The sequence below is a fragment of the Hoplias malabaricus genome, chromosome 5, assembly GCF_029633855.1.
Source record: "Hoplias malabaricus isolate fHopMal1 chromosome 5, fHopMal1.hap1, whole genome shotgun sequence".
Taxonomy (NCBI): domain Eukaryota; kingdom Metazoa; phylum Chordata; class Actinopteri; order Characiformes; family Erythrinidae; genus Hoplias; species Hoplias malabaricus.
Genome location: NC_089804.1, coordinates 51,658,431 through 51,683,643, shown reverse-complemented (window position 1 = coordinate 51,683,643; position 25,213 = coordinate 51,658,431). Strand labels below are relative to the sequence as shown.

Below are 25,213 nucleotides of genomic sequence, written 5' to 3'. Positions count from 1 at the left end.
AGAAATCATTCTTCATTTCTCAGAACTCGAAGGACACAGCTGGTGTATCCTTCCAGACCTTCAGTCACCCATAATCATGAAACACGCAGCACAAATCCTCTTGAGTAACAGCTGAATGGCAAGATATGCCAGAGCTTATGAGATGTCATTTAAATTGATTTAAATTTAATATTTTAGAAAATAAGACTTTTTAACAAGCTGCAATGATTTAGTCAGTAAAGGGATATTTGTAACAGCTTCTGCTCCTACGTTCTAATGCTTTATACAGGATGTTTGTCCATTTCTGTGAGGAATTGATTGCATTCAGCTGAAAGAGCATTAGTGAGGTCAAGATGCCAACTCCCACAGGTATTGGATTGACGCTCCATTACTCCAGAGAATGCAGTTCCACTGCCCCCCTTACCAGTGCTGGAGGTGGGGGGTGGGGGTTATACCCCTCTAGCCAACTACTGGCACTGAGAAGGATAAACAGAAGGTCATATTTGATTATACTGAATTTCATACTTTTCTATGGGGAATATGCAATTAATATATTTCCACTTACATCATAGATTTACAGTAACTGACTGCAGCTCATCTGTTGCTTGTCAGTGGAATGGACCACTAGAGGACCACCACTGACCAGACATTTATTTATTTATTTATTTATTTATTTTTTGGGTGCTGGACAAATTAGTACCCCGCAGCCATATCAGCATGTGTCTGATTCTGGACTGACTATATAAGGATCACCAGAAAGACTGGGGATTTTAAACCCTCTGTGTATTTACAGGACAAGGACAGATTGCTCTATGATCTGCTACATCGCCCCAACCAGATGCGGTGACTCTAGAGTTAATTTCTCTTTCATTAGTCGAATAAGCTGCATGTGTTTGATGGCAGCTGTGGCGATGTGTTGATGCTGCAGCTCGGAGGCTGAGCTGAGCTGTGAGAGATAGCACCTCGTCTTTGATGAGTCCGAATCAGACGCTGTGGAAAGGGCAAGACCAGCTGAGACTAAAATGGAATTCCACACTTCCTTCTGTTAGTGGTGATTGGATTTGTCACTGGGGGAAAGTCATTCCCTCACAGCTACACGGATTTAGGGCCTAAGGGACTCAGCTACAGCAAGACAATGGATGCCACCATGTTCTGTGACTGATGCCTCTTCATGCATTAAAACCAAAACTGACTGGATTCAGCAGGAGGATTGAAGCTGATCAATGGGGAAAAACGAGCAGCAATCTCGGCCTAATCTACTCCTCTTGGTTAACCCCTTAAATGCCCAGTGACCTCCACGAGGTCTGGCTTCTATTTCTCACTTCTGTAACTAAGCCACATTTGAATGCATTTATGTAGCAATTGAAAACCTAATCTCAGAACAGGACACAAGCCTGGCCACTGAAAAGGTTAATAATGACATTTCTCAGTGTTGGTGTCACATTCATTAATCACCATGATTCATTTGAATTCAATTTGAATTAATTAATCAATTTGATTTACCTGCTAATGCATATGAATAGGAGTTTATATCACACTTAATTTGTTTTTGTTGTTACTGTTGAAATAAATAATAATAAATACTAATTAATAAATCATTAATAAATAAGCGTTTAAACAGTACAGTTTTTTAAAAGCTATCCCTGTTCCCTTGAGTGTCTCAGCAGTCTAGGGACTAGCCTATGACCAAGAGATTCCAGGTTCAAATACAGGTGATCCCTAAGCAAGCCCAGGTGAGATAACCTATTACAGGTGTCTTTCAGCTGATGTGAAAGATCTGGAAAGTTTTTGTTTTCCTCCGATGCCCTAAGGTGTTTTGTCGTGTTGAAACAGTGGACATTTTAATTCATCTCCAGGCTGATGTCACTGTATGTGATTGAAAGAGATTCACTGAAAGGATGGGAAAATATTTGTCAAAAACTGATGCAAAGAAAATTCTCAGTGTATACTACACACATATAAGACCAAAGTCAAGCCTCATAGAAAAGAATAGCATGCAGAGATTGTCTGATTTCACATGGTGATCTACTTCACTGTTGCCAACTTCGGTAAATGCTATCTTTTCTGGGGCAGATTTTAGTGAATTTATGAATGTGGACAAACAAAGTGTCTCAGTGCCTTTTGGCTGATACCTTAGGCCAGGAATGGTAGAAAAAAAACAGAGGGGAGGGGAGATACACTTTAAAAATCAGAACACAAAAACACAAGTTGTTATTGTTAACAGCAGGAGGTGGAGGTTTCTTGGGGATCTATTAATTGAGCACAGAGAGCTGAGTTCTAAGTGATCATCTTGTAGGTGACAAGAGACAAGAGGAAAGGAAAAAATAAGCTAAGATGATGCCTGTATGTACAGTAAAAAAAAGAGCCACGGTGTTGTTACAACCTAAACTTAGGGAATAGATTTACAGTTTACACTGTATATCATTTTATTAAGGAAATGCAAAGTATCCTACGGAGATCGTTTCACCAGCCTGCGTGTCTCTAGAAGAGCTTCAGTGGGGGGAAGTGTTCATTTCCACACAATCAGGCACTGTTGCACGCGCCAATCAGAATGCAAATTACACATAATCGTATCTTGACAACAACTTTGCATACACAGATGGAGTGCCGCAAGTTTGTGGTTGGACTGTGACTAAGTATGTGGGATACTGGAGATTCTACAGGAACCAGGAGTCACAATGTTTGCCACACAGTTGTAGGCATTTTTAACTAGTTGAATGCCATCAGAATGTACCAACATGCAATTAGAAGCCTTCGCAAAAGATGGATGCCAATACTGCAACAAATAAGGACACCCTTCATTTCATGTGTCCAAATAATCATGGCTGTATGACTAATAACTATTGCGTTCACTTTCCCAGACCTTTATATAAAGAATCAGGACAGAGAGTATGTGGTCAGGGTGATATATAAGTACTATGCAGCACAAGACTAGGTTTTGAATTCAGGCTCAGAAAAACACATCATGTTCCAGTAAGAGCCCTCGGGCCAGACCTCTAATTCAACATTTACCGATGTAATATGACCAAATATTATATGACCTTATTTTCTGTGAAAAGACCACAGGCTTTTTTCAATTACTGCAGCTTGCACATAACCCAAGCTTTCTCACTCGTATCACGCCCCGAAAAAACAAGCTACACCACTGGTGGTGCATGTACACGCATTCCGACCTCAGGCCAGTGATTAAGTGCTGCAGGCCTGGAGGTGCAGTAAGTAAGAAAGATACACTTGTGGGTAAGAACGTAGAAGAGAGGAAGAGTGATAAAGAGATTACTGAGAGATATATCCAGGGGAAACCAGCCATTTTACAAACACAAATCCTCCAGCCTGCTAACTTTAGGGGACTATAGCCAAGATTAATGTTGCAGACCAAGGAAGAGAAAGAGAGATGAAGTTGTGCCAGGGAGACATAAGCGGCAGATGCAGAGCTGGAGCTGTTGGAGGGAAAAAAAAAATAAAAGGAATAGAGAGAGAGAGAGAGAGAGATGAAGCGGGGGGATGGGGTAAGGAGGAGTATAGCCGCATGCTGCTGGAGTCAGAGGGTTGTCATGGAGATCGGGGTGAAAAAGAGGCAGGCAGGCCAGTGCTGACACCTTGCTCGCATGCAGGCCATTGAGATTCAGTGTAGCATCGTCTACGCCGTGCCGGCCTCATACTGCACTCCTCCCTCTGATGATACAGCGGAGGATTTGCCAACACACTCAGTGTGGAGGGTAGCAGGCTTTTTTTCCCGGACTTTTCTCCCCAGTGCTCTCTATCTCTCTCCCTCACTGCAGCTGAACACAGAGCCATTTGAATGGCAGTCAAATCATTTTCAACCGATTTCACTCACCACTCTATTACCCATGCTATTCCAGCCACTGATGGTTTGTGTCTGTTTGTCTGTCTGTCTGTGGATTTGTTTTTCTCCATTTTCATGAATAAAACCACCTACTAGAGGACAATAGCTTGCATTTTCTGGAGCAACAAATACATGTTTTAAAGATTGTGTATATTTTATTATATATAGGTGATTATTTACATTGCTTGGCAGATCCCTGTAATATTCTATCAGAACTTATATGTGCACTTTGTCATTCTACAACTGCAGCAGTTACAGACTGTGTTTCACCTGTTGCTCTGCATGTTTTGTTACTCGTGTTTTTCGATAGTAAGACCCCTATGGGACAACCACAGGGCAGATATTATCTGGGTGGTGGATGATTCTCAGTGCTGCAGTCACACTGGTGTGAAGTTGGCATGTTAATGTGTGCCGTCTGGTACGAGCAGCTCAGGCACAGCAGTGATAAATATAAAAAACAGCACTGTCTACACGCTGTTAATAATAAGTCAATGCAAACTGATTGTATTCCACCTAACCCTGGAGCCCTATACTGGTGAAACACAGCTATAGCATTCAAAACAATAAAAATGGATATCTGAAGTTTTGCAGGCACGAGGTTTTGTTCTGACAGTGACTCTGTGTGAAATAAATGAAATGGTCTATAAGGCAAATTACTGTTGTATAATGAAACGCATGTCTCTACTTTACTGATTACTGCATACAACACAGCAGCTGTTCTTCACATGGTGTAAAAATTGAATGCTGACTGGACCAATAGAAATGCTCCAAAATTATCCATCCATCCATCCATTCATTATCTGTAACCGCTTATCCAATTCAGGGTCGCGGTGGGTCCAGAGCCTACCTGGAATCACTGAGCGCAAGGCAGGAATACACCCTGGAGGGGGCGCCAGTCTTTCACAGGGCAACACAGACACACACATTCACTCACACACTCACACCTATGGACACTTTTTGAGTCGCCAATCCACCTACCAGCGTGTGTTTTTGGACTGTGGGAGGAAAGCGGAGCACCCAGAGGAAACCCGCGGACACGGGGAGAACACACCAACTCCTCACAGACAGCCACCCGGAGGAAACCCACGCAGACACAGGGAGAACACACCACACTCCTCACAGACAGTCACCCGGAGGAAACCCATGCAGACACAGGGAGAACACACCACACTCCACACAGACAGTCACCCAGAGGAAACCCACACAGACACAGGGAGAACACACCACACTCCTCACAGACAGTCACCCGGAGGAAACCCACGCAGACACTGAGAGAACACACCACACTCCACACAGACAGTCACCCAGAGGAAACCCACACAGACACAGGGAGAACACACCACACTCCTCACAGACAGTCACCCGGAGGAAACCCACGCAGACACAGGGAGAACACACCACACTCCTCACAGACAGTCACCCGGAGCGGGAATCGAACTCACAACCTCCAGGTCCCTGGAGCTGTGTGACTGTGACACTACCTGCTGCACCACCGTTGAAATAAAAATCTTTTTTTACCCTTAACTTCCAATGAAAGTTAAGAAGGTTTTTCCTTCTCATGTAAAACTGTTATTTTTGGTGATACACATTTTTCATTGGACAGTGACGGTCTGTAATTTGGGACAGATATTGTCCAGTGATGAATTGTGACTATTAGAGCCTATGTGTATAAGAGAAGGAGCTCAGACGTGGAAATGTGTTTCAGTAATGTCCTCTATAAAGATGATGATAAATATGTGGGAAGACATTATCCTTTATCTCCATCACTTCCATGAAGTAGCAGAACCTTTGAGTAAAGGTGGATCTGCGGTTTATTTAAACAGCAGTGTGTTTCACTCTTACTGCACTAATCCCAAGAGAGGCTTGATTAGATTACATCAGCAGCACTCAGAGGTAAGAGCCCCTTCTGAAACTTTTAACAAAGTAAATGAAGCCATTGGAAGAGCAGTCTTCTGACCTGATTAACCAAGGTCTGATAATCGAAGCGCCTGCAGGAAATTAATATCTGATAATGTAGAGCTCATCTTCCTGTGCTGTAGAGGATCTGGAGTGTAACATCTTCAGCTCACTCACTCTCTCTCTCTCTGCGTAGTAACTGGAGCTATCATATTTAATAGAGCTGAAATAAAGCAACTTATTGTTTCCCTATGAAATATGAGCATCGACTGTTTAGTGAAGTCTTGCTGCTTGCTACTAATTTGTGATTCTCATCGCAATTGTTTAATTTGTTTCCTGCGTCCTTGTACAACCAGTCATCATCAGCATATTGCTTTCCCACAGATGAGGCCTAGGCCTCTGGGCCCTGATGCAAATTCAGTGGCATACTAAAGCAGGCCTGACCTTGTCCTGCCAATATTTCCTCATTTCCATATGGGAGGAGATCACTGGCATGGCCTAAGTGCATCCCAGACAGCGCCTGCAAATATTTTCTGTGCTCTGTCAGAGAGAAAATGGATAGAGTCCAGCATTTAAACAGTGCTTCACCAAATGATGGACCAACAAAAGCTTTTCTGAATAACAACTGCCCCGACTGATGGACCTTTCATGAATAATCCAAACTGCTGAGGACTGATTGTTTTGTTGTGAATGGACTAATGGACTCATGTTAATGCTTAATGCTGTACTTTCCTTAAAGGAAAGCTTCCTCCATGGCTAGTGGCTCTGATAAATCTTTTTAAGTGGTGAACCTATGGTGTAGACTGTATTTATACTGTTTAAAGGAGAGGTTTTACACATTTCCCAAAATCATTTGAATGTAAACAAAGCCGTTCTGAGTGGCTTGATGTGAAATACATCATTGCAGAGAAACTTACAGCATTAGGATTGTTCACAGGGGTGGCAGTAGGAACCAGATGTCCAATGAGTTTAATGCCTCTAAAAGCCCTCTCATATACATTTATTACACTAAATGGTCTGAGATTTTCTTTTATTATTGCTTGTATTTTTTTATACACCACTGTAAAGAAACCAGAATTGATTCTATCTTCTTCTTTAATAATAAATTATTTGAAAAACAAACAAACAAAAGAATATGACAATATGGCAGAATGACTCTTTAATACACATTTTACATTAGAACCACATTTGCTGCCTTTAATATGAGACATGTGACCATGCATCTGTATTTCCGTGCTAGCGCTTGTATGTAACGGTGCTGGCAGGGTACAGCATGTTGCATGGTAATGTAAGATTATAACAGGGGGCTGGGATTGATGATTGTGTGTGTGTGTGTGTGTGTGTGTGTATGTGTGCGTGTGTCTGTTTTGTTCTCTCTGAGGAACTGCTGACCTGCCCAGCATGTCACACAACCCTGTGACAGCTGTGCTCTCCTTGCCACAGCCCACTTATTACTACACCCAAGGGACCACTCATGTCTTCTCTCAAACACAAAGCCTTGTCTTCACCCTGACATTAGGGCCTGTGGAATGCTAATGTTGATTTGCTCGTGTGTGGTGTGGTTCAGGCCTGATTAAAGCCTAAATTAAGTCATTGGCATGTTCAAATGCTTTTCAGCCTCCTGTGTTCTTCTGCCAATTTTCTGTTGCTGCTGAACATCTTTTGCTGTGTTCTGTTGTTTTGATCAGTGTGTATTTGCTGCGCTGGCCTGTAAAAGTTTGGGAATTATGCTCTTGAAAATAAGGGTTCCTAATTGGTTCATTTCTTTGACATGTAGTTTTGGGGAAAAGCTGTAAAATCTTTTGTATCAGCGAGAGTCAGAAAACATAATAATGTTATTAATTATTTTTAATTTGTAGTGTATTTTCAAGTGAAACACAGTAGTGGGAGGGCATTAAGCCAGCTGAATATTTTGAGTGTGTTGCAGTCACACAGCTCCAGGGACCTGGAGGTTGTGGGTTCGATTCCCGCTCCGGGTGACTGTCTGTGAGGAGTGTGGTGTGTTCTCCCTGTGTCTGCGTGGGTTTCCTCCAGGTAACTGTCTGTGAGGAGTTTGGTGTGTTCTCCCTGTGTCTGCGTGGGTTTCCTCCGGGTGACTGTCTGTGAGGAGTGTGGTGTGTTCTTCCTGTGTCCGCATGGGTTTCATCCAGGTGACTGTCTGTGAGGAGTGTGGTGTGTTCTCCCTGTGTCTGCGTGGGTTTCCTCTGGGTGACTGTCTGTGAGGAGTTTGGTGTGTTCTCCCTGTGTCTGCGTGGGTTTCCGTCGGGTGCTCCGGTTTCCTCCCACAGTCCAAAAACACACGTTGGTAGGTGGATTGGCAACTCAAAAGTGTCCGTAGGTGTGAGTGTGTGAGTGAATGTGTGAGTGTGTGTGTTGCCCTGTGAAGGACTGGTGCCCCCTCCAGGGTGTGTTCCTGCCTTGCGCCCAATGATTCCAGGTAGGCTCCGGACCCACCGCGACCCTGAACTGGATAAGCGCTTACAGATAATGAATGAATGAATGAATTATGTTCCCTGCCTCCTGGTGACTTTACTGAGGATACATTCATTCATTTTTTGTCTGTAAGCACTTATCCAGTTCAGGGTCGTGGTGGGTCTGGAGCCTACCTGGAATCATTGGGTGCAAGGCAGGAACACACCCTGGAGGGGCACCAGTCCTTCACAGGGCAACACACACACATTCACTCACACACCCACACCTATGGTCACCACACTTTTGAGTCAGCAGTACACCTACCAACACGGGGAGAACACACACTGAAAAAGTTTTTAAAAATTTAATGCTGAACGGACCAATAGAAATTCTCCATAATTAATTAAAATAAAAATCTTTTTTACACAAGAAGGTTTTTCCTTCTCCTGTAAAACTGCTCTTTTTGGAGATACACATATTTCATTGGACAGTGACGGTCTGTAATTTGGGACAGATATTGTCCAGTGGTGAATTTTATTGAAAGTTTATTGAAACTGCAGTTTTTTAAATCACTTGAGAGCTTTGTCCAATTGTTACAAAAAATTGTATAGTTATACCGTGATAATGATATAATCAAAATGATGCATATCACCCAGCCCCACATTTAAGCAGCATTGTGTTGTTCCCTTGAGTTTTACCATTTTGCATTCACAGTATAATTATGCTGTGCTATTCCTGATCTACACTGTAGCACTGCATTTTTTTTACTCTGCAAAATGTCACAATGTGTTGCGCTGTTTAAAGCTTACATTTCTCTTTTCTTAGATCGTTCTTTGCTCTCTTTACTGTTCTCACTTCCATTGCTGTTGATTAACTACCACGTTTCCAGTGGTTCTCTTACATGCTTTGTTCTTAGGTTTGTTTTGGTCTGGTGGCTTTAAGCCAAATGCAAATGAATTTCATTTGAAAGGTTCTGGAAATATTAATTGGTGCATTTTTTTTATTTGTTTTAAATATTGTAAATAGTTGAAGATCATTGAATCAGTTCAGAGAATCAGTACCACTGTGAGATACAGCTACAGCAGCAGAAGTGCAGTGTGAAATATAGACTATCCCATTTTTCTTTTATACTTGGTTTGCCTTTAGTCGACCAAACATACCGTCTTAAGGCTTATGCTTTTTTTTCCATTTCCAACCTTGAGTACTGAACTGGTTCTGATACTGCTGTAAACCACAATACTTCTGTACAACGTTACAACAGGTTTATATAACAACAGGTGATTATAGTACAGGTTTTCAAGCCTAATCCTGAAATACCTCCTGTAATGTAAATGTTTGTCAGCTGGAACACATCCACCTCAGCTGAGAAGGGCTTGTTTATGAACTGGTTAGTAGAAGCAGGGAGAACATATACAGGCCCTGGAGCAACTGGACTGTCGAGTGATTAGTTAATTTTGACACTTTTGTTTAAATACTGCATGATAGTTTCTGTGATATTAGCCCTTTAAGAGACCGACTGTCAGGTCAGTCCTCGGAGTGCCATCACCTTCACTGATGCACTCTGACAGCTTTCAGGGAGCAGAAAACACCCACCGAGGCCTCATACAGGTGGAAATAATAAGGAGAGAAAGAGAAATAAAGACTTAAGGTCGCATTGAGAGACAGCAAGGAGAGGAAGCGTGAAGAGAAGAGGGGGAGTGAAGGCAGAGGAGGTCAGTGGTGATGGGTTTTCCGCCTAATTTCACAATGTCTCAGTGCGGTGATTGCTGGTATTAGCCCGGGCTAATGTTTTCACTGGGTTGTGTGTGTGGCGTTTTTTTTTTTAGCTCACGCCCCACCAGCATTGAACCCGACGAAAGGCTACCAGGGCTAGTTGTCGTCTTAATTACTCTGTTACAGGGAAATATGTTTCCTGTTTTGCCTTCAGAGACTCCGTGCCATGTTCATTTAAGCCTTCTGAACGAAGGGTGAGGCGTTTAATTGGGGACTGACCGAGGACAACCTAAGGAGTTACTTTAATGAACTGTTTCCACAGGCTCAGCCTCCCACTGAGAGAGAGAGAGAGAGAGAGAGAGAGAGAGAGAGAGAGAGAGAGAGCAACTGAGGTAAGGGAGAAATTGAGTGGGGGAAAGAAAGACTGAAAGAAGAATGATAAAGGATATGAAGAGTAAGAGAACGAAGGACAGGGCGAGGAGGGAAGAGAGAAAGAGGGTGGAAAGAGATAGAGAAAAGGATAAAGAAAGTATGGAAGAAAGGAAGAGATAAGGAAGGCTGGAGAGGGAGATAACAGAGAGGGATAAAGAAATAAAGGACACAAGGAGAGGTAAAGAGTTGGAGAACAAGAGGTTGAGGGGAGTGAGATAAAGAGATAAAAAAGAGTAAGAAGTGGATGAGGAAAAGAATGAAGTGAAAGGTTAGATAGGGAAGCGAACGAATTAAAGTGAGAGAGAAGGAGGAAAAGATGGAAAGAGTGGGAGACAAGGGAGAGAGAGAAATAAAAATCTGTTTCAGTACACTGGTGTGTTTTTTCAAGGCTCTGGTGTCTCTTGCCACAGCAGAGCTTGTGGTGTGCAGTGTTTTATGTCGTCTCCTAGGTTTGATCCGTCTCTGTAGCATGCTGGACTGTCAGGGTGTGATGTGTTTCAGGTGTGAACGGTCTGAAGTGATGAAATTCACAGGTTCCCTGAGCCCTGCTGGAAACAAGTCTAGAGTCTATGGCACACACAAAAACAAAAACAAAAAAATAAAAATAAATAAAAAAATACAAAAACACATCAAAACAGAATAATTTGCATTAGTTTAACAGTTTAAACTGCATTCTTTTTTTCACGCTCTATTATATATCAAATTAAAAGTGTATAAAATTACTTTTAACTGAATCTAAACACTTGCTTTTGAAAAAATTATTTGCTTTTCCCGGAAGTCTGTTTCGACTTCCTGTTATGTATCGCTCTATTCAACCTACAGCAGTTAGACTCCACCCCCTTTTGCTGTAGTTATAAGGAGTGTTTCAACCTGGACTGTATGCTGAATAAGGCACAATACAGGGCAGCCAATCAGAATAGAGGTCATTTTTTTTAGCTTAGTGGAGTTACCTACAACTTATGGAGTATATGGTGTTACCAAAGCAAACTTGTGACAAAACAAATACTATGAAATTCTCAAAAATCATGTGAATATTAACTGTAAACACACAGATTTTTTAATCTGACTTACTAGCTGACTAGATTGTAATACAAATGTAATGGCAATTGGAGCCTACTCTATCGTAAGTATATCAGCATTTATAGTGTACTGAATGGTGGTGTAATGGCTGCAAAATTAAACCTTTTCACAGTCAGCCCTGGTAAACACACAGGTAACAGGCTTGACAACCTCAAAACATTTTTAATACGTACGGGAGCTTATATTGTCATATTTGTCATATAATGGCTCTGGCTGAAATTTGCCCCATAGACTGGCACAGGAATATTTCTGCCCCTTGTGTATCTAACCACATTAAACTCTCCCAGAGGTGATGAGAGCAGCCCAGTTATAAAGCATCACAAGTTTCTGGGCCTAATATTGTTCTGTAACTCAGTTTCTCTGCCTGTGTGTTATGGGTAATATCATCCTTCCTCTTTCCTTATGTTGTTTTTCTTTATTTCGTTTTGGGCATTCAACCATCTTATTAATTTTTCATTCTATTATCATACCCGAATCTCCCTTTGATCTTCAGCAACCCCTGTCCTTCTACCACTTTCACTCTTATTGACACATTTATACCCCCTCACTCCATCCTCCTTTCTCCTCTTAATGAGTACACTCACCAGCTTTAATTATTCAACACTTCTTTTATTCTCCCCTTTTTTATTGTGACTGGAGGCGAGAAACATCAATAAATAAACCTGGTTGTTGCTTCACAGGCCTTTGGAACAGAGAGCTGGAGTGTATAGAGTGAAGGGAGAGAGAGCGAGACAGATACTGGACTGCTTGTGGAGCTCTTGACTTTGTGTAAGTGTAATACATAATCATCCTTTGCAAATTGAAAGAATAGAAAATACATGTGAGCCTTTGTGTGTGTGTGTGTGTGTGTCCACGCATGTGTGCGCAAGTTTGTAAGCTTGTGTGTCTGAGCATGTATTTGCCAAGTGACTGCCTGTTAGTGTCCGTGTGTATGAATAACTGAATTTGTATGTGCAAAGGGGGGGTTATCCTGGAGACCTTGTTGTCATGGAAACATGGATGGAGAGTGGGTGGTAGCCCCAACTGACAACCTTTATGTTTCTATAGCTTTTTGTCATAACATTAACCCTTCACCTCTAAAGAGAGAGGGACAGAGAGTTAGAGAAGGGAGTACGTCAAACAGTGGGTAATTGGGAGCAGGAATGAAAGTGGAATGGATGAGCAAGAGCTTTCAGAAATGCAAAAGGCAGAAGAGTAATGACAATCTCTTTCATATGCATATTAATTAGGGCTTGACTGATATTACATTTTGTGACTGATGAAGATTTTAAAGAAATAGTCACTCTCATAATTGATATCTGATGTATTTTCAGTTTTCAAAATTAAGATTATACTCTAGTGTATGTATTTATTTATTGACAGCTTTTTGGAATCATAAGAATAATCATTAACCATTTATGCTAATATCACTGCCTTATATTAAAAGATATAAAAGAATATTTGGCCTGCTAAATGTGAGTGAGTGTGTGAATGATGCAGTCCAGTTTCATGAGGTGCTTTACCATCTCTAACATCTTGCCCAACCCAACATGTGTAACCATTTACACATACATATCTTATTGTGCATTGTTCCTCTCAGAATGGTTAGTGCGTTCTGTTGAAGTGTTGTGCTGGGGCTGCCAATGCAGGTCAGTTCTCAGGTGAGTTGGAGAGGCTCCAGTGCTGTCTGCCCACATCACAGGCCTTTAGGAAGACACAAATGGAGCACAGGGATAGTGAGCATATGATGTTCAGTCAATAAAGCAGAAAAAAGTATTGCCTGCTGTCAGCGTTGTGTCAATCTGTGTGCACTTTATTACATCCGAGAGCAGTATAGAGTGGAGTAGAGAGAGAGAGAGAGAGAGAGAGAGAGGGAGAGAAAGAGAGAGAGAGAGGTGAAAAAAGCTTTGACCAAAGTGCCAAGTATCAGGGGATTAAGAGTGAAGAGCAGAGTAAAAAGAAGAAGGGAAATAGCTGCTCAAATGACTGTATTGTAAAGCTCTGCTGCGTTGGTTCACACACTCTCTCACACACACTCACACACACTTTATCTCTCTCTCTCTCTCTCTCTCTCTCTCTCTCTCTCTCTCTCTCTCTCTCTCACACACACACACACACACACACACATACACACTCTTAAAAGGCTTTCGTAGCAAGGCCTTCAATGCTATATTGACTTTTTATCAGGCACAATTATTACTACATTTTTCTCATAATGCCTCCACATAATGAGATAAACCAAATGGTTATAGACCTCATGTAATCTGGTACACTCTCTGTTCTGAGGGCAAGGCGTCCAATCGTGGATGAGGCAAATGCATTGCTTCACATAGGAATGGTAGTAACTGTGTCTGAGAATATCATTGGTATCATCAGTACCGCTAGAATACTGACTGTATTTATGATACATTATGATTATGTATTTTCTATGATTATGTATTTGGTCCGCCTACACATTCACTGTCCAGTCAAAAACACGTATTTCTCTTGACAGACATGTTTTTGATTGATAGCAATCTGTCTACTGTCTTACATCTACAAGGTGGGCCAATGAGGTCTGTAGTCTAACAGAGTGGACAGTGAGTGGATACTGTTTAAAAACTCCAGCAGCACTGCTGTGTATAATTCACTTGTATGAGCGTAACACGACTCCGCCTACAATTCGACTGACACTTTCAGTTGGCCTTACTCTCAGGATGTTGCCAGTTGCATTCTGATTGGCTCTTTGCCTCCTACACCTCATGACAAAATAGACTTGTGATTGGTACATTTTTTTGTGTCAGTCAAATTTCTTTTCCTGTAGTAGTAGGCAGTTCTTGGCCATCTTAAGTGACAAATGGTACCAGACTCTCCCTAGAGAGTCTGGCAGTGTGAGACTAGTATACACACACACACACACACACACACACACACACACACACACACATAACCATGGTTCTCCAGTCTATGTAGGGTTTTTTTTGCAAATATTTTTTAATACTGTTAAAGCTTGTTTGACTTGGCAACGGTTGCTAGAGAATGCATTTCTGGGTGGAGCACACACACACACACACACACGTTAGATATTCCGTATCTTGAAAATGTCCTCTGGAATGGTGATATTATAGTTTTGCTCAGCTGTAATTTCTCAAGGTTGCATTGTGTTCCTTTCCTCTTCTCATTATAAGCTTTAACCCTCCAGACTCATCTGGAGGCTCATGCATAAGAGATGTTGACTCCAGGAAGACGTACAGACAGTTAAATCCACTGTACTGAGACCAGGAGCCCAGTCTGGCACCAAACCAAATATATGGTGAATGCAGGAATATGAATTATGAATTTAGGTGAATTCAGGGCAAACCGTACCGACAGCGAGGGGAAGGCTATTAATAATTTACCCTGTAGGGGGTCTCTATGAATTACAAGCCCCCCTCCACGTTGCTGTGTCCTCTGTCACCACTCCTCCTTTTTCCATTAACTTCAATCACTTCTTCCTCCTTCTTCTCCTCCTCCTCCTACTTTCCCAGTGACTCCTGCCTTCTAATTGTTTGTCCCTCTTTCACTTTTTACATACTAAATCTATCAACACTCTGCTACCTGTCTCTGTCTCTGACTGTATTCCTCTCTTTCTCCTCCTTCTATGTGTATATAGTTTTTCATTTCTACATATACTCTCTCTCTATCTCTCTCTCACCGCACTATTTTTCCAGACAGACAGACAGACAGACCCTCAGGGACGTCTCCGGGGGTGGAGGGCATACACATATTCATTTATTTTTTCCCCCCATCTTCACCCTCTCTCCTGCACTCTGACACACATCCTCACAGCTGGAGGTGGTAAATATTTAAAGAGGAGTCATGACAAGACACAGCCTACAGAGGCACGTTCCCCTAAACACAGTACCTTCAGGGTTAAACCACCGTTTGATGCTCTTCATCCTCTTTAGGATACATCATGACATTAGTTTGCCCATAGCTTTAGTGCAGGGTGATGTGTAGTGTATATCAGTACCGTTACTGACTGTAATGACTGGTAGCAAAAACCTATAATATTTGTACTGAGCAATGACAACAAAATTGAATCTATCTATCTATCTATCTATCTATCTATCTATCTATCTATCTATCTATCTATCTATCTATCTATCTATCTATCTATCTATCTATCTAATGACATTGTTGTATTTGTCATGGTTCTATAGAGCAATAGCTATAGTATGTTTTTCCTAATCCATGTAAGAGAAATGTGAAGGAGAAGTAGGTTACTGATCACTGGGAAAAGGAGAAGAATTTGTAATGAATTTTCAATTGAACCTCATATGCTCACGCAATTCAGTTTTACAAAGTGGAAACGTGAGTGTGCTATAAAACAAGTCAACTCAAGTCAAGCCTACGAGAAAACGCTGTAATTTGGAGAAAGGGCTGATATGATGGAGCTGGTAGATAAGGAGAGAGTGTGCTCTGGGGTCCGTGGGGGCCTCTCCTGTTGCTGTCTCTCTCGACTGAAGCGAGGGGTCATTAAAATGCAGCTCTGAAAGCCTGTCGTGTCCCACAGAGCCCTCGGAGGCTGCAATTTGCTCTCACTGAGTGTTCTTAAATGCTAATTTACTGTCTTCTTTTCAAAGAGGGTGTAAGGACTCCAAACGTGGCTGTGATCTTGAGGAATCCACCGTATAGACCACATTAACAGAGTTACAAACAAGGCTCTTGGTAATATTTTGTTTATGGTAACACTCTGTGATTCACATTTTAATAGATAAGTGAGCGGTTCTGTTACTGTCACTGTGCTCCACTCTGCAGAGATAATTAACGCTTTTAGAGTGTGTTGAAACTTGATACCAGTGATTTCTGTGTTGTATGACTCAGTGTCTTTGTGTTAAAGCAAGTGGATTCTCAAGTTCTGGGGATCATTACTGTGTGTAAGGTAGGGGTGGGCGATGTTGCCCTAAAATAATATCACAATATTTCAGGGTATTTTGGCAATAACGATATTTTTGGCGATATGAATAAAACACTGGAAATAATTTTATTCATTTCAAGAACACCCTATTTCAACAAAATATATATTATTCATTCATTATCTGTAAGCGCTTATCCAGTTCAGGGTCGCGGTGGGTCCAGAGCCTACCTGGAATCATTGGGCTCAAGGCAGGAATACACACTGTGGGGGGGGGGCGCCAGTCCTTCACAGGGCAACACACACAGTCACTCACACCTATGGACACTTTTGAGTTGCCAATCCACCTACCAACGTGTGTTTTTGGACTGTGGGAGGAAACCGGAGCACCCGGAGGAAACCCACGCAGACACGGGGAGAACAGACTAACTCCTCACAGATAGTCACCCGGAGGAAACCCACGCAGACACGGAGAGAACACACTAACTCCTCACAGACAGTCACCCGGAGGAAACCCACGCAGACACAGAGAGAACACACTAACTCCTCACAGACAGTCACCCGGAGGAAACCCACGCAGACACGGGGAGAACACACTAACTCCTCACAGACAGTCACCCGGAGGAAACCCACGCAGACACAGGGAGAACACACTAATTCCTCACAGACAGTCACCCGGAGCGGGAATCGAACCCACAACCTTCAGGCCCCTGGAACTGTGTGACTGCGACACTACCTGCTGCACCACCGTGCCGCCCCTAAAATATATATTATATTAATATTAATTATATTCAATAATATATATATATATATATATACATACATATACATTTCTTATTTAAATCATATTTATTAATTACATTTTATTTTAGTACAAATCTAACTATTTCAAACATAAGGAAGACACAACAAGTGTGTAAACATTTGCTTATTTCGTAAATAACTGTAACTTACTAAGTTTCTGACATTGTATTAAAAATATTTAGAATATTGAATATTTTATTTCCAAACCACCACCACACAACTGAAGTCACTCGTCTTATGGAGCACATTTTTAAATGCACAGCAAATTTCCAACCTACTGTCTCTGTGCCTAAATTACTCACGTAACGAGTGTACGCCATTTAATGTGCAACTGTATGACGTCATTTATTATTCCACACATGATATTAGCACAGCCCTAGTGTTTTAGGGTTAAAAGTAGGCACATTCCTTTTACGTATGTGAACATGTCAAATAGGACTTATTTAAATGGTTTTAAATGGTCCCAAACATTAACTGAACTCAGGTTACCACTTCAATGAAATCAGCAATATCACTAATGCCTAGCCTTGAGGAGCATATGGATTTTATAAAACAGTGACAAATAATAATCTATGGTATAATGACTTACAACATAGCAACCCACAACACACATAACATTTGATTAAAAACCTGTTTGAGCAAAGATGATCTGAGCAATACCTGTTTTTTAAACAGTGTTTTACCAAGGCTTCAGACATGGCTCAGCCAATCAGATCTGTGGTATGTTTGTGGAGTGTAAACCTGAACTGCACTACTTCAGTGTTACCCAGATGGTTGAAAACAAAGAGAACTGAAGGAATTTGCAGACAGTTCACTTTCTGGTTCACAGAGTTTAGTTCATTGAAAAAGAACTCTATGTGAAACACCATTAGAAATGTGGCTGGTGAGGTTAGGAGTCCAAGAGGGCGCAATTGGCCTTGCTCTCTCTGGATGGGTAGAAAGGTCCTTGTTCTACCCTCATCAATCAGCGTCATGCTGCCTGAGTGTAAGTGTCTGTTAGCTGGATAAAACCAGATCTGAGCTATTAGTGTTGTCTTCCAATAATGTTAGGCTGTCCTGTATGCAGTTGGAAAAGAAGCAGTGGCTGGTTTCACATGTGGAGGAAACATACTGGACTTCACTTTCTCAGGTTGGTGCCTTTTGCGCGATTGAGAGAATCTTTGCTAGCTATGGGTGGGATTAGGAACGAGAAAATTGCGTATAACATTAAAGCAGCTGGTCTGTGTGGAGTGCAGTGGGGTCTGTGGAGTCACACAGCTGCAGAGCGGCCGCTCCTGTTTGTCCTCTGACCTGAGTCAGTGAGGCAGCTAACAGGCTCTAGATACCATCGCCGACAGCAGCGCGACAGGGCTGAGAGCTCTAAAGCCCTGATCATTTTGTCAATCTCCTCCATCATCAGAGCTGTTGACGGGGCTGAGACAGCTCATCTATGGCCTGACTACACTGTTATCTCTCACCTTTCAGGAGCAGTCAGTCTTTATTCTCTTTCTTAAACACCATTGATGTGATGTGATTATTTACAGATTTTCTCAGTCACTTGGATTCCTTTCTCAAAACTCTCAGAAATACTCGTTCATCCTCCACATCATCTAATGGCTTGTACAAATCATAAAAGCAGTTGCTTTTAATCAAAATATATTGTAGCATGCATATATGCTTGTATACAATATTAGGGCTGGACAATAATAAAATATCAATATATATCACAATATAAAATGTTCCAATGACAATGATAAGATTTTTATACACTTTTTCAATATTTCGATATACACTATTTACAGCATCTGTCACTGACTGAGGGTCATCACAGGGCACTGCCATCAGTTCATTGCACTCAGTTATTTTAAAAATATTAATATTGACAAAGCCAAGAGGTTTTTGTTTGTTGGTGATGTCATAGTTCTTGGCAGAATCACTGTGGCTTTTTTATTGTTCGTCTCAATATTGGAAATAAATAGTATTTACCGAAGTCCGAAATATATTGTGATATAAATCTTGGTCATACAATATGATTATATTTACATTACATTATACAGGGTGGGTCATTTATATGGATACACATTAATAAAATGGGAATGGTTGGTGATATTAACTTCCATTTTCAAGATGGGTGGTGACCATGGCGGCCATTTTGAAGTCGGCCATTTTGGATCCAACTTTTGTTTTTTTCAATGGGAAGAGGGTCATGTGACACATCAAACTTATTGGGAATTTCCCAAGAAAAACAATGGTGCGTGTGGTTTAAATGTAACTTTCATGAGTTATTTACAACTCTCTGACCACTTATAAAAGTGCTGCCCATTGTGTCGGATTGTCAATGCAACCCTCTTCTCCCACTCTTCACACACTGATAGCAACACCGCAGGAGAAATGCTAGCACAGGCTACCAGTATCCCATTCCAATGAAGGTGTGTTTAAAAGTGTTATTGTAAAAATTGTAAATTGTAGTTAACTGTAAAATTACAGCAGTGGTTTCCAGTGCAGGGATAATATTAAATGCATGAAAACTGTAGACTCTGTGTCTTTTAAGGTGAAGTTTTTTTCCTCAATCTCCTTACCATCATTATTCTGTTCTCATTCACTGCCCTCAGTGTCTGTGAGCATGTCACGCATGGTTTAGTCACCTAGTTACCGGCCTCTGTTTGATGGTGCATCGCCGGGTGATGGTTTGATTGGCGGGTAGCTCCTCCCCCAGGAGCAGGTGGGTGACTGGGCTAATCCATTCTTTTTTCTTTCTCTCTCTCTCTGTCAGTGCTGCTGAAGTGTGCTGATGCCTGAGTGTTATCACACTAAATACCCAACACAGTGTGCCTCCATTCATCCTCTTTTAGTGGCATTTGTTAAAGGGCAGAAGAGGCTTGACCAGTCTGTAATTGGCTGCACCACCCCTCTGTGATAATCAGTGACACTACCCCACATTCAGCTCAGAGAGAGAGAGAGAGAAGCATGATAACTGAGAAAGGAAGAAAGACCAGTAGTGGAGAAGAGAGTGAGAGACAGGGGGACAGAGAGGATAAGGGTTTAAGAGCAAGAGTGACAGAAGTGAAGTAGAGAGAGAGAAAGAGAAAGAGAAGAGTGTGGGATAAGAGGAGAGAGAAGGAAAGGACAGGGAGAGGGAGGAGAAAGAGGAGGAGTGTGGAGGAGAGGTGACACATCGATTGAGGAGGCAGCTGTGTGATTTAGTTGGGGAGGGGATTACTGTCTAAACCTTCACCTTCCATCACCCCCTCCTCTCTCCCTCTCTCTCTCTCTCTCTCTCTCTCACCCATTCACTCTTTCTCTACCTTTCTCTCTATACCTCTGTCAGTCTTTCTCTCTCACATGGTCATTCTCTTTTTTTCTCTCTCATTCTTTCTTTTTGCATTCACTCTGTAGCTCTTTTCTAACTTTATTTTGCAAAGATTCACTTTCTCTCACTCATCTCTCTCCTATTGATTTTTCACTTTCTCTCTTTATCATTTATTTGATTTTATTTGTAGATGTTAGCGGTGATCTCCCTCAGTGCTACTCCAGCGTGGGGTGGGTTTGATGTGTTCTATTTCAGACCGTGTCCAAACAGCACTAATGAGCTCCTTATTGTTTATCAGTGTATCGACCTGAGCAGGACGAGCAATCAGGGAAATGGTTAGTTTGGCAGAAAGGAGCAGAGTGGTTATCTCTCTTGCTCCGACTGTGAGAGCGCTCTTCTTCTCTGCTCCTCCTCTCAACCTTCAGTCATGTTCCAAGGTCGCTGGGCTCTATTGCCGCCCGGTGCTTTACGCCGCTGCCAGGTTACAACTCCCTCAGCGTCCTGCTGCCTCAGAGCTGCGGCTCACCAGCCAGAAAATATTCAGACTGATGCCATTCACCCCCCACACAAACACCAATTTCTACCTCTGTCTCTCTCTCTTTCTCTCTCTTTCACTCGCTTTCTCTGTCCACACCCTTCATCTCTCTTTAACATTATCTTTTTGCTTACCCTCTCTACTACCCTTATCTCTGGGCTCTCTCTTTCTCTCTTTCTTGTTTTATCTTCCTTTTCTTATCCATTCCCTCCATCTTTTTAATTGGCTGCTGCTGCCCTTCTGTGAATAATTCTTTCCAATTTCTCTCTTATTTTTTGGTTTTCTCCTCTGCATGTGTGTGTGTGTGTGTGTGTGTGTGTGTTTGTATGTTTCTCCCTGTTCCTCTGGGAATTTTCCTTTGTGTGTTTTTGTGATCACGGCTGTGGAAGAAAGAGGAGCGTTAGCTGGCACAACATCATCAATAAAGAGGGGTGTATATTCAGGCTGTACATGTGGAGTGTGTGTGTGTGTGTGTGTGTATGTGCTGTGATTTGGCGAGCGTGTCTCCAGATGGAGAGCGCGAACTGTTCCTGGAGTGTGTCCCTCAACCCTGCAGCATGACTGATACCATCTCTAATAGGTGCTTATCTTCATGCTCATAAAAGCCCACTTCAGATACTCCAGACCAGGCCCCCGCTCTCCTGCTCAGCCTTTCACCCTCTTTTCTTTCTTCCTTTTCCTCTCATGTTATTAAAGAGTGTGGTCACTGTGCAGAATTCAAGGCAGTAAATGCCTTCAGTTTGACTAATCTCGAAGGAATTATGTTTATTTAATGAGGATCATTCTTATCCTTGACTGGCTGTCATATCTGCACTGGTTTACAATGGGGTTTTCCAAGTACATTCAGTGTATCATCAACTGTATCGATAAACCTTTTGACCAGTTAATCAGGGCCTGTAAACAACAAGCCGTGCATAAAAACAGCATAAAAAGGTTTGTAGTTTCAAAGTCCATGAACCAGGTCACGTCTCTGCTTAATGTGTGCTCCTACATTATGTATAACTAGGTTTACTCCAGGGATTCACTGAGGAACTGCAACATACAGCATCTGTGTTTAAGCACAACTGACCTAAGTAGTATTAATCCTGTCTGGGAGCTGAATGTACACAGCTGCTAGCTTGATTATACCTTAGGTTTGAATATGATTGTTGGGGGAAAAAGCTGCCTCAGAATGACACAAATGTCTGTAATCGTGATGTTAAATATTGGTCATACTGCTCAGCCTTAATCCGATTTACACATTTTTATTTCACTCTACGTCTGCTGACCCCTGTCATACATATTTCTTCTGCCTTTCTCCTTCTGCTCTTTGTCTTTTTTCTGGCTCTCTCCTGGACCATGTGGTGGTCCTAGTCATTTATCTCACCCTCTGTCACATGTGGCAATCCTCCCTCTATCTCTCTTTCTCTCCACCTCTCTTACTCCCCCTCTCTTTCTTTTTCTTGCAGTAAGAACACAGAAGGAGGGCGTAGACCTGTGAAGAAGAAGAGAGAGAAAGAGAGAGAGAGAGAGAGAGAAAGAGAGAGAGAGAAGAAAAACAGAGCCAGTGAGGAGGAAGAGAAGGACGAGAGAGAGAGAGAGAGAGAGAAGGGAGTTGCCAGTCACTCTGCTGCTCAGTGTGTTTAAGCTGAGTCTGGAAGCAGGTGCAGCTTTGATGGGACAGTGAGCAATGAGTACCACATCACAACAGAAGGTGGACAGCAGGGGGCGCCACATGCCCTCACCCCTCCTGCTCCTGTGCGTCCTCTTCCTCCAGCTGACCCTCGTTCCTACACCAGGAAACACTGCCATCCACATTCCAGAGAACTGTGAGTATTATAAGAATTTATGGACTCTAACTGTTATGTACATTTATGTCCACCACTACTCGTTTGTAGTTTATAAATATATTAATATAGATGGGCTATATAAGACTGGAGAGTATCAATATATATCACAGTATGATATGTTTCGGGGCGGCACGGTGGTGCAGCAGGTAGCGTCGCAGTCACACAGCTCCAGGGACCTGGAGGTTGTGGGTTTGATTCCCCCTCCGAGTGACTGTGAGGAGTTGGTGTGTTCTCTCTGTGTCTGCGTGGGTTTCCTCCGGGTGACTGTCTGTGAGGAGTTGGTGTGTTCTCTCTGTGTCTGCGTGGGTTTCCTCCGGGTGACTGTCTGTGAGGAGTTGGTGTGTTCTCTCTGTGTCTGTGTGGGTTTACTCCGGGTGACTGTCTGTGAGGAGTTGGTGTGTTCTCCCTGTGTCCGCGTGGGTTTCCTCCGGGTGCTCCGGTTTCCTCCCACAGTCCAAAAACGCACGTTGGTAGGTGGATTGGTGACTCAAAAGTGTCCGTAGGTGTGAATGAATGTGTGTGTGTAGCCCTGTGAAGGACTGGCGCCCCCTCCAGGGTGTATTCCTGCTTTGCCTCCAATGATTCCAGGTAGACTCTGGACCCACTGCGACCCTGAACTGGATAAGCGCTTACAGATAATGAATGATATGTTTCGATAACAATGACATGATTTTTAAACACATTTTCAATATTTCATTATTCATTATTTACAGCAATAGTCACTGACCAACGTTCATTACAGGGCACTGCCCACAATTATAAAGTTAGTTTTAAAATGTTAATATTGACTAAACTAAGAGGTTTATTTTTGATGGTGATGTCATTTTTCTTGTTTGTTGTAATGATATCAGAATTATATCGTAACAACTGAAATTTAGAAATATATTGTGATATAACGTTTGCCCATATTATCCAGCCCTATATATATATATATATATATATATATATATATATATATATATATTTCTATAATCTCTATAATAGAAAAACATGACATGAAGCCGGATTATTGTATATGGGGAACAAATAGCCCATATGGGGCAAACACATTAAATGAATGCATCCTTTTTTATTGCATTTATTATGCATTTGTGGTCTTTGTGGTGAATTATGCGTGGTTTAGACAGGAGCTGTGGTGTTTGCGGTTCTAGGTGTATTTAATTGCTCAATTGATTACGCCATTGATCTGGTTTCCTTGGAGCAGATGTGTAACTGATTGAGGGGGTGAAAAATGCTCAGTACAAGTCCAACTGCAGGAACACTATTACCCTGCACATTTCTTCTCTAGCTTCTCCACTGCCGCGGGCCCAGTTCTGTTACTCTGCACTTTCCACTCATGGTGTATCACTCAGAACAGTGCCATGCTTGTAACAGAGGATTCCACTGTTTCTTATTTCTGCAAGATTCAAGCATTGAGTTGTAAAGAGTCATTCACGCTGGTTTGATGTGAATTGCTTCTTGCTTTCTGGGATTTTATAACACATGTTGATAGTGGTAAAATTGTGTTTCATCTTAAGACATATTTCCTATGGGAATAACACTGGCCCAGAGGTGGCCAACCTGTCAGACACACCAGAAAAATCACATTATTACCAGGAGCCAACTACCATACTAGAGCATCCGCAACTTCTCATTACGATCGCAACCCGAGACTGAGTCGACTTCTTTGGGAGTCGGCTCCTTTACACTATCTCTGTTTACTTTTATTCTCACTGTGAACAGAAACACGGCTAAGGGGATGTATTTGGAACAATATTCTGAAACTAACTTTGAATATTTCAAAGCATTATCTGCCCCATGTCGCAGGAATGTGAGGAGGAAGGAGGGTTCAGAACAGAAATGACAGAAGGCAGTGGGAAATGGTGAAAGAGAATGCAGATCGAGTTGACCAAAGCCCTCTTAACAGAAGGCGCATTTTCCTGTTTAGTTCCTTCTGATTTTCTTACAAATCAGAAACGGGTTGTTTCCTATTTGCCGTTTTCCCATTTCAAAATGAACATTGAATGGCTCGAAGGTACACAGTCAACAGATATATTTTTATTGTGAATGAAATGGGTTCAGGGCAGCACGGTGGTGCAGCAGGTAGTGTCGCAGTCACACAGCTCCAGGGACCTGGAGGTTGTGGGTTCGATTCCTGCTCCAGGTGACTGTCTGTGAGGAGTTGGTGTGTTCTCCCTGTGTCCGCGTGGGTTTCCTCCGGGTGCTCCGGTTTCCTCCCACAGTCCAAAAACACACGTTGGTAGGTGGATTGGCGACTCAAAAGTGTCCGTAGGTGTGAGTGTGTGAGCGAATGTGTGTGAGTGTGTGTGTTGCCCTGTGAAGGACTGGCGCCCCCTCCAGGGTGTGTTCCCGCCTTGCGCCCAATGATTCCAGGTAGGCTCTGGACCCACCTCAACCCTAAATTGGATAAGCGGTTACAGATAATGAATGAATGAAATGCGTTGGCCACCCCTGCACTGGCCTAATGATGCCCTCCATGTGCCTATCTGCCACAAATGGAATATAAAGCTTACTCATAACATACTCGTAACTATTTCAGGGAGGT

At 42.3% G+C, this 25,213-nt stretch overlaps 1 protein-coding gene across 2 annotated transcripts in view; it reads left to right on the top strand.

The window, feature by feature from the left end:
• l1cama (L1 cell adhesion molecule, paralog a) overlaps positions 1-25,213 on the top strand; it is a 75,645-nt gene that overhangs the window by 15,477 nt on the left and 34,955 nt on the right. The window contains exons 1-3 of one of the 2 annotated variants that reach the window (XM_066670491.1): positions 9,687-9,843; positions 12,037-12,124; positions 22,288-22,647. In XM_066670491.1, the coding sequence (XP_066526588.1) occupies positions 22,509-22,647 (139 nt within the window). In that variant the 5' untranslated portion in view covers positions 9,687-9,843; positions 12,037-12,124; positions 22,288-22,508. Of the gene's footprint in view, positions 1-9,686; positions 9,844-12,036; positions 12,125-22,287; positions 22,648-25,213 lie in introns of those variants that run through there. The other variant, XM_066670492.1, reaches the window with a different exon arrangement.